Raw genomic sequence first — 8,972 nt, 5'->3', positions numbered from 1 at the left:
GCTTTACGGCGAGAAGGTTTCCGGGCTTCTTGAGGATTCCTATTGATCAACGGGACCGTCTGGATCAAAGAAGATTTTGTTTTCAGCCCCCCCCCTCCCAGGACCCTGATCCACATCCGATAGATCATCCTCCCGTGTAAAAATAAAAGCTACAAAAATAGGCAGACATGTCGCCATGGCGATCACAGTGTGTCCGACTGGCTAACTTCCTGTTTGATCTCTTCTCTTTGGGTTTTTGTGGGTCTGGGTTGTTTAGAAGACAAAGACAGTCCGCCCCCCCCCCCCCGCCCCCCCAACACATGTGAACAAACACTAAAAGAGAAATGCTTGAGGTTTCCCGCGGGGCCGTTTCCCGCGCCGATGGACGCGCTCCTCTTCATCACGGCGTGCCGCTGCTCAGCAGCCCCTTGATGTTCGTGATGGGACGGACGTCGTGCAGCTGTCTCCTGCGGTCCACGAAGGTGGACAGCCGCGTGGTGTCCAGCGGCGTCTTGGAGTGCTCGCCCCCGCGGCCCACCCACGGGTGCTGCAGGCAGGAAGTAGCGCTCGGCCTCTTCCTGGGATCCTGCTGCAGCGCCGACGACACGAAATCCCTCGCCGCCTGGCTCACGTCCCGGAAGAACTCGTCCGGGAAGGAGAAGTCCAGGCGGCAGATGTTGACGCAGGTCTCCTCCGGCGACTCGTCCAGAAAGGGGGAGACGCCGCTGAGCATCACGTAAGCCAGCACGCCGACGCTCCACACGTCCGTCGCCATGGAGACCGGCGTCCCGCGGATGAGCTCCGGCGCGGCGAACTCGGGGTTTCCCAGCAGGAGGTGGACGTAGCGGCGGTGGGCGGACAGCTGGACGGCGTCGCCGAGGTCGATGAGCTTAACGCACGGCGTGGAGGCGCGGAGGACGACCATGATGTTCTCAGGCTGCGGGGGAGAAGTCGGAAGAGACGCTCGGACCCAAACGGGAACGGGGACACGCCCCCCCCACCACCGAGCTCACCTTTAGATCCAGGTGTGCCACTCTGCAGGTGTGAAGCTGCTGCACGGCCTCCAGCGTCTCCCGGGTGAAGAACGCCACCTTCTCCTCCATCAGCTCGTCGTGAGCGACGAGGTAATCCAGCAGGCGGCCGTCGTCCAGCCTGGGGGGGGGGGGCAAAACGCTCAGGTACAATAAAGACGAAGGCGTCGTCGTGTCAGATATCAGACTCACAGCTCCAGGATCAGCATCAGCGAGGACGGAGACTCGTACGTGTCCAGCAGCGCCACCAGCTGGTGGTTCTGTACGTTCAGGAGGGCGTCGGCCTCGTGAGACACCTGCTCCTTCCTCTGCATCTTCTTACTGACAAACTTCACCGCAACCTGAGACGTAGCAGCGAAGACAGTTAAGAACCGAACCCACGGCAGACCGGCGGGGGGGGGGGCGGGGGCGAGGAACCCGTTCACTGAAACATCAAACGCATCCAGACGCCGTCCGGCGGGTCTGGGGGGACGCCGTACCTCTTTCTTCGTCGACTTGTTGAGACATTTCCTGACCACTGAAAACCGCCCCCTGGTGGGAGAGGGACGCCATTGCATGTCAAGTTCGGCTCGGGGGGTTCGATGGACATTTTGAAAGCCGGCCGGCGACAGATTACCTTCCGATCTCGCAGATCTCGGAGAAGCTCGACTCGAAGTTGTCCTTCCACTGGATGTCTGTCCCGTCGAAGCCGGAGTCTGGACAGAGGACTGATGGATTAAACTCGGCCCCGGTTTCAAATCAGACTCCGCCCCACGATGCTCAGGGACTTACTGCTGCTGGGCAGGGTGACCATATTAGAGGGTTCGGAGGGTGGGCCGCCCCCCCAGCGGTTTGAGGCGCGCACTCTGAACTGGTAGTGACCTCCGGGATCAGCGCATCGATCTGAACGCACTCCTCTCTGCTACTGACCACCTGTTGCCACAGCAACGAGTCTGAGGAGAGGAGAGGCGAGGAAGTTCGTTTAAACCGCGTTCCTCTCCGTGTTTAAAGCGCGACCCGCCACGCACCTTCCTGCCGGTACTCGACAGTGTAGCTGCTGACGGCGCAGTGAGCCGATGAAGCCGGCGGCGACCAGTGGATCATCACCGCCGTGGCGCTGGCCTCCTGGGCCACGGGTCGCCCGGGGGCCGCCGGGATGCCTACAGGTGACAGAAACCGTCAGGAAGCGCCGGCGACGCTCCAAAAGGGTAAAAATCACAGTCGTGTAACGGGGGGGGGGGGCGACCTTGCACTTTAATAGAGGCGGAGGAGGAGGCGGAGCCATGGTCGTTAACGGCGACGCAGGTGTAGATCCCGGTATCCTGAGGCATCAGGTTACAGACCTTCAGCAGGATGTCTCCGGTATCTCTGGAGAGGAGGAGGAAGGGATAGAAGTGAGAGGAGGAGGAGCTAAAATGGATGAAAGTGGAGTTTCAGGCAAGAGCCGAAACGTTTCGGAGAATTCAGAGCGAAATACATAATTAAGAAAATAATATTAGAGCTTTAAACTTCTAGGGAAATTAGTTGAGTGATTGTTGAAATCTTCCGTTACCGTATGTCGATGGTGAAGCGGCTGTTGCTGGTCACCGGGCTCTGGTCGGGGCCTTTCAGGGTGACGGAGGGTTTGGGTCGACCGCAGACTCGACAGCAGAGGACGACGGTCTCCCCGAACGCACAAACCACGTCCGACAGCGGGACGAGGAACTCTGGAGCCACTGCGCACAGGGAGCATCGTCAAACACCGTCTGACCTTGGATTTCAGGTGGAAACCACGGCAACGTTCCTTTCAGGGACGCTTTAGCTGCCGGGGCGAAGCTGGCTTCGCGCGCGTCTCACCTTCCTGGATGAAGTTTGGGTTGAGGAGCTGCAAAAACAGACGAGGTTAAAGTTATTCAAGACTTAAATCGCTTTCTTTAGCGACGCTGCAGCTCATGTTTAACACAAAAAAAAAGTAGCAACCTCCGTTTGGACCGTACCTCCATGCCCGTCTTTGGGTCGAGGTCGTCGTCGCAGTCCGACTCATCTGAAGTGTGAACCTCCTGGTGGAGGGTGAAGGAAAAAGAGGAAGGAGAAGAATGGGAGGAGGAGGAGTGGGAGGGAAAATGGAAGAAGACGATACGGCTCGGTGGGAGGAAGGCAGAGGAGGAAAAGGCATAGGTGAAGCGGGAGAAAGGGAATAAAGGCGGAGATTCAGGGGATCGTGAGGAAAAAGGAAAACGGGAATTGATTAAGGAGAACTTAAAGTCTGCTGTGGATGGTTTTATATGTGCTCCGAGGCGTTTCCTGGACCTGAGATGACCTCAGACGACCTTAGATGTCCCAGAAGAAAGAAACGTAAAAGATCCAGCATGTCGAGATCCTCTGTCTCAAATTCCGCTTTCATCTCCTTAAACTTACAATTATTGTGTTTTTACCTTAAAATAAGCCTAAAGAGCGAATCCTCCTCCGGGACGACCACCATGTTGGACAGTTCCCACCACTAGATGGCGCAAAAGCTGAAACATTTAACCTTCTCAGCCTACAGAGAGGTGAGATTTCTAGGGCCTATTTTAATCTAGTTTTTTTAAAAGCCTGAATTCATGTCCGGGAAGTGTGTGTGTTGGTCTGCGCGCACACACACACGCACACACAAGCGTGCACACACAAAGACACACACGTTTACAAAAAATAAAAAATAAAAACCCAGTGTGCAGGTGAGGGGTTTCGGGGCACACATCTATGACATCACCAGCCTGCGCCGTCAGCCTGCTTTACTCACTTTGCCCTTCGCCTTGGCGGCTGGGGAGGCGAGCGCGGGAGGGTGCGGCGTTTCTTTGGGTTTACGGAGGCCATTCTCCTGACCTCTGACCCCAAACAAGAAGCCTTCCTTGGCTTCAGCGCGCTTCCTGGCACGCAGTGTATTCCATGACAGAGACTTCCTGTACGGTAACAGGAACAAGAGGACATCAACCAGCCAATCAGAGAGAAGCTAAACGGTGACCAGCTTGGCCTGGCTGCAGAGGCAACATGGCTGCCATGTCCGTACCATAGCATTAGCACGCTATCAGTAGCATGCATAGCGGTGTTAGCTCACCAAAATTATAGCCTAGCAAAACAGTAAACTTTACGAGGCTGGTAAAAATGAAATAGAATTTACTTAATTGTTTGGGTGTATTTATGTATTAAAATGCCTTCTGAGCAACAGCATACATTTGTAGTTTTACTAGGCCCATATGGTAATATTTTACGATGCTAGATTTGTTGCTAAGATTCTATGTGTTGAACCCATATTTTATTTTTAAATTATTAGAATTAGCACTCTAGCAACGGGTACCCAAGTAAGTAAATAGAGGTACTATAGCACGATGCTTTGCTAACTAGCTAGCGGTAGCAGCTGGGTTAGCCTTACAAAAATAAAGAAGCCTATTTCAATCAATCCTGATGTGCTTCCCGTTGCCGGAAGCTGCAGCCAGAACTTTCTGGTCCGTTAAGATACAGGAGAGGAAGGAAGGAGTGATAGAACTTTACTGAGACCGTTTGCCTGGAGGAGAGAGAGAAAGAGTAGCGCACTTTACCTTCGTTTAACACGACCTGAAGAACCATGTTCGGGTATTAGAGTTCTAATCCAAATAACACGTTTGTCAGGTCGCCGGATGAGCAGGTTTCTTCTAATGTTTAGCAAAAATGTTTGCAGAGACTTTAGAGAATACTTTTCTCCCATGAAACACACTTTCAAAGACTTTTAAATTAAGTCTGTGCCATCTGTGGAAGGCTAAACCGTTGGTTAGTAGTAAAACAAACTGAAACTAAAAACTTCAAATGAAATACAACAACAATAAAACAAAAAAAATAACCATACAGGGGGAGAAAGTAGACAAAGCTTTAATAGTTTCATTAAAAAAATAGTATTCTGCAGTATATTCTATGGTGTCATTTTCATTTTCAATCTGTTTTTTGACTTCTACATCTCTCGTCTGAAAATAAAAGTCTAAAAGTATGACACACAGAAGTTCTTTTTTTTTTTTTTTTTTTTACATTTGCCACTGTAGTTTATTTACAAATATTAAAAACTACAAACTGGTAAATCATCTCCAGCCTAATGCAGAAGAAAACATATTCACCTTCACACCACTTTGCTAACTCATGCTCAAGTCCAAAAATCTTTTATTTTACATCTTTAAAATACATTTAAAATCATTATTCTACTACCAACAGTACAACGCTGACTGCCGCCATTGAATGCATCATATTGCACAGCCTGACTTCATATTTTTTCTCATCTTAAATAGTGCAAATTGATTTCTTCTTTTTTAAACAGGAATGTTCTAGACCCACAGTTGAAAATTTACTTTGTACAGTGAACTGCTGACAAACAAAACATGGAGAGAAAGAAAAAAAAAATCCAACTTTGTAAATAAAATAATAATTAACAAGGCAGAAAAACAACAATAAACATAGGAATAAACATAAATCTTTACATAGATTGCCACAGACAACAAAATAAATCTTCTCCACTGCGGAGAACGGGACAAACTGAACGCCCGGGTGAGGTTTCTTTCTTTCCAAAAAGTAAAAATAAAAAAAGAAGGAAAAATAAAAATAAAAAAAGCAGGTTGTTAAGAACTGAAATAAGAGTCCGGTCTTAGCTCCGCATGGATGTCAGAGGATTTCTCTCTTGTTTTGAGAGGCAGCTACACTTTAAAGGTTTTCTATCCAGTCTATTCCTGTAGGTTAGATCCTCAGTACCTGGCGTGTGCGTGCGTGTGTGTATGCGTGTGCGCGTGAAGTTGCCACAAACCGTCACTGCAGCTCCTTGACAGTTCAGTACCTTTTACCTCAGGAGGACCCAGAGTTAATATACCGAGAGAGAAAAAAGGTCTCCTGCGAGGTCCAAGAGTTCGTTTTTAAAGGGAGGAGCAACAGGGAGGAGGTGAGGAGGTGAGGGTTAGGAGCTGGCGGAGCCCAACGAGGCGTGCGCCTCTCTGCAGGTAAGTGCCGCGTTGGTGGGGACTTACTTGATGTTGTTGGCGTCAGCCACTGCCGTTGAGAAAGAGGAAGTTGAAGAAGAGTCTTTTATGGACTTCCTGGGCGGGCTCAGGACATGTCCCGGCACCCAGCCCTCCGCAGCAGGCGATTGGATGTCGGCTGGCCGGTAAACGAGGTACATATTCTGCTGATTGGTGGCCAGGATCTGGACGTTCTCTCCTTGGCTGACGGAGATCTCGTTCTCCTTGAGCGCCGAGTAGTCCTGGGCAACCGACATGGTGAGGAGACGCCGTTGCACCCGCCCTCACCGTCCTGAGGAGCAGAGAGACGGATGGCGAGAAGAGGGGGAAGGACAAGACAAGAGGAAATGATAGAGGGAGAGAAGACGAGGACAATTACGGGACGTCTACGAGTTGGGCAACAGTTCTGTGGGCTGCGATGCCATTACTGTTGACCCAAACCTGGGGAGGAGCAGAGGGAGGACAAGACCGAGGAGGAGGAGGAGGATTGTTCAACTTTTAGTGGCTCCTGCCTTTCTGAATAATAAACAGAACCGCTTTCTTCTGAACGTAAAGGAGGTCCCCCCCCCCCCCCCCCCCGAGGTTAATCTTGAATTACTCACCCTGGAGTCGAAACACGACGGCCCGCCGTTTGAAGTGGACACTTTCATCTGGCCCCGCCCTCGCTCCGCCTCCTTATCGCCGAGGCCTACCGCAGACGAAGGCCGGCTGTGAGAGGACGTAGCGGGACGGTTCCCCAGGGACGAGCGGTTTCGGGTCAGCGAGGTGCTGCCGCTTTTCTCCTTCTGGTACTCGATGGAGACTGGAGCGCTACGATCACACAGAGACGCGTCAGACGGGGCGCATCAACCCCGGGGAAGACGAAGACAACGAAGACACACGAAGACTAAAAAAGGTTTTGTTCGAGTCACCCGAGACCTTCTGCGATCTCTTGTTTACTCACCAGACAGGAAGTTGCTCTGAGCGTCCAGGACGTCTTGGATGTGACGGACCCAGACCTGCTTGATGTCCACGTTGGCCGCCTGCAGGGTGAACCGCTCAGACGAGCCGCGACACGACAAGACGAACTTACAGGGGTCGTTGTCCGCGCTGTCCTCGAGACCCAGGTAGGACACCTGCGAGGGGTCGGGGTATCGTAAGGACTGTACAGTTTAGTTCTCCCACATATCTAAAAAAGGTGTCGAAGTACCTTGATGCTCTTCTTGAACTGGTACCCGGGCGTGGACGATCCTTTCCTGAGCAACTCGCTGAAGATGACGATCTGCTCAAAGAGGAAAACCCGTCGCTCTTTGGAGCGCGACAGGACGCCGGCGTCCTGCTCGGTCACGAAGAAGGTTTCCTGCTGGAGCAGCTTGCCCTGACTGGTCAGTTTACCCTGAGGAGGACGCGGACGGTCAATGCGATTCGGCGGGTGATACGGGTAATCCCGGGCGGCCCGGACGAACCTCGTAACCCTGCAGCCGACCCAAGTTCATCATGTCGTTGCACAGTTTCGGGACCTGAGACATCAAGTCTACGGCTTTCTGCGGGGAGTCGGAGGGATTTCATCATCAGTCGTGAACTTTCCAGGCGGGTAAAAACTGCGTCGGATAAGCTGCAATCTTTACCTCTATTTGTTCGCAGTCCATTCCGGCCTTAGAGCTGAACTTCAAGAAGTCCTGAGGAGAACCAAAACCACAAATGTTATACGCATCCTGAAACCGCACACGAAGCCGAGTCTCACTCAAAAATAATGGAACCGCTGACACGGCGCTCGTCAAAGTGACCTTCAGCAGCAGCTGGTATTTGGTGATTCTCTGGATGGGTTTGATGAGATAGTCGCTGATGGTCAACCTGGACTGGATTCCCTGCTGGATTCCCTGCAAGACAAGCCGACAGTTCTTTCCTTTCACATGTTCAATCGCTGAAGAAACACGCGAGATAATAAAAAAAACTCGATGCAGAAACATCTACGGAGACAAAAAGGATCACGGAACACGGAGGCGAGTCACTCACATCGAAGTACGAGTCGTATTCCGCCACGATGAACTCCGACCGGGGCTTGTTCTGACAGTAAATCACATACATGTGGAGTCTCCTCTCCTGCAACACACATGATCCAATCAGGGGATCCGCCTTCATCATCGTTATCATCGTCATCGTCACTCCGCTCACGTGTTTGATGAAGAGCTCAGGAAGGTGTTCGTGGTCGTCGAGACATGTCTCCAGCTCTCCCACGAAGAACCTGAAGACATCAGAGGAGGGGGTGTCACTCAAACAGGAAACACCCCCCCCCCCCCCGCCTCCACCACACCGTCCCTGAACTCACTCTCTGTGCCAGTCGTAGATCTGGTGGATGTTCCCGAAGACGATCTTGTCTTTTCCTTTCATGTCGTCGGGGACGCCCTTTTCCTCGATCCTCTTCATGAAGCCCTGCAGCATTCATTAATAATAATAATAATAATAAGAGCCTGAGTCGTTCTGTCGGATTCCACAGAGACCCCAGGTGCGTCCTTCTCACCTCCACCACGATGCCCAGGTTTTTGACGTAGTCCTTCTCCGTCTGGATCAGCTCGTTCAGAACGAACCTGTGCAGAGGTAACACCGGCTGCTACAGCGAAGCGCGAGCGGCTAAAACGGCGAAGCGAAACGGCAAACACCAACGACGCACTCACATTCGTCCTCTCATCGCTTTGGCTCTCTGCTCCAGCTCCGGGTTTCGTGGTTGGACGGGGGTGGCTTGCTCCGGCGGGGAGAGAGAGGAGAAGCCGGGGTACGCTCCTGGTTCCAGCGTCTGGAGAAGGGAGACGCCGCCGGCGTTTAGATGTGATTAAACACGCATCGGTGGTTCTAACGCGAGACGCTGGGTTTGCTTCCTGCCAGCAGGGGGCAGCAGCAGATTTAGTTCTTTAGTTTCGATGACATCATTTCATATTGGCTGCAATCGCACACACTCACCATCTTGGTTTTAACAAGTTTTTCTATGGCGCTAACCAGCTCTGCAGCGCTGGGCACCTCA

The 8,972-nt window shown here is 51.9% G+C and overlaps 1 protein-coding gene across 1 annotated transcript in view; it reads right to left on the bottom strand.

The window, feature by feature from the left end:
* Nucleotides 1–279: 279 nt before the first annotated feature.
* Nucleotides 280–8,972, bottom strand: part of LOC137901934 (kalirin-like) — a 39,712-nt gene continuing 31,019 nt past the window's right edge. Inside the window, 28 exon segments of the mRNA XM_068745968.1 lie at nt 280–916; nt 993–1,131; nt 1,203–1,351; nt 1,490–1,541; nt 1,627–1,705; nt 1,782–1,880; nt 1,883–1,942; nt 2,018–2,149; nt 2,236–2,357; nt 2,542–2,704; nt 2,826–2,853; nt 2,966–3,028; nt 3,748–3,907; nt 5,984–6,233; nt 6,236–6,266; nt 6,577–6,770; nt 6,773–6,784; nt 6,918–7,089; nt 7,164–7,349; nt 7,420–7,497; nt 7,582–7,632; nt 7,741–7,833; nt 7,970–8,056; nt 8,129–8,198; nt 8,283–8,386; nt 8,475–8,541; nt 8,629–8,747; nt 8,912–8,968. Of these exon segments, the coding sequence (XP_068602069.1) occupies nt 380–916; nt 993–1,131; nt 1,203–1,351; nt 1,490–1,541; nt 1,627–1,705; nt 1,782–1,880; nt 1,883–1,942; nt 2,018–2,149; nt 2,236–2,357; nt 2,542–2,704; nt 2,826–2,853; nt 2,966–3,028; nt 3,748–3,907; nt 5,984–6,233; nt 6,236–6,266; nt 6,577–6,770; nt 6,773–6,784; nt 6,918–7,089; nt 7,164–7,349; nt 7,420–7,497; nt 7,582–7,632; nt 7,741–7,833; nt 7,970–8,056; nt 8,129–8,198; nt 8,283–8,386; nt 8,475–8,541; nt 8,629–8,747; nt 8,912–8,968 (3,354 nt within the window). The 3' untranslated portion in view covers nt 280–379.

Source organism: Brachionichthys hirsutus, chromosome 12 (genome assembly GCF_040956055.1).
Source record: "Brachionichthys hirsutus isolate HB-005 chromosome 12, CSIRO-AGI_Bhir_v1, whole genome shotgun sequence".
Classification (NCBI taxonomy): Eukaryota; Metazoa; Chordata; class Actinopteri; order Lophiiformes; family Brachionichthyidae; genus Brachionichthys; species Brachionichthys hirsutus.
Note: the sequence above shows the minus strand (reverse complement) of the source record. Positions and strands in the feature narration are given on the sequence as shown.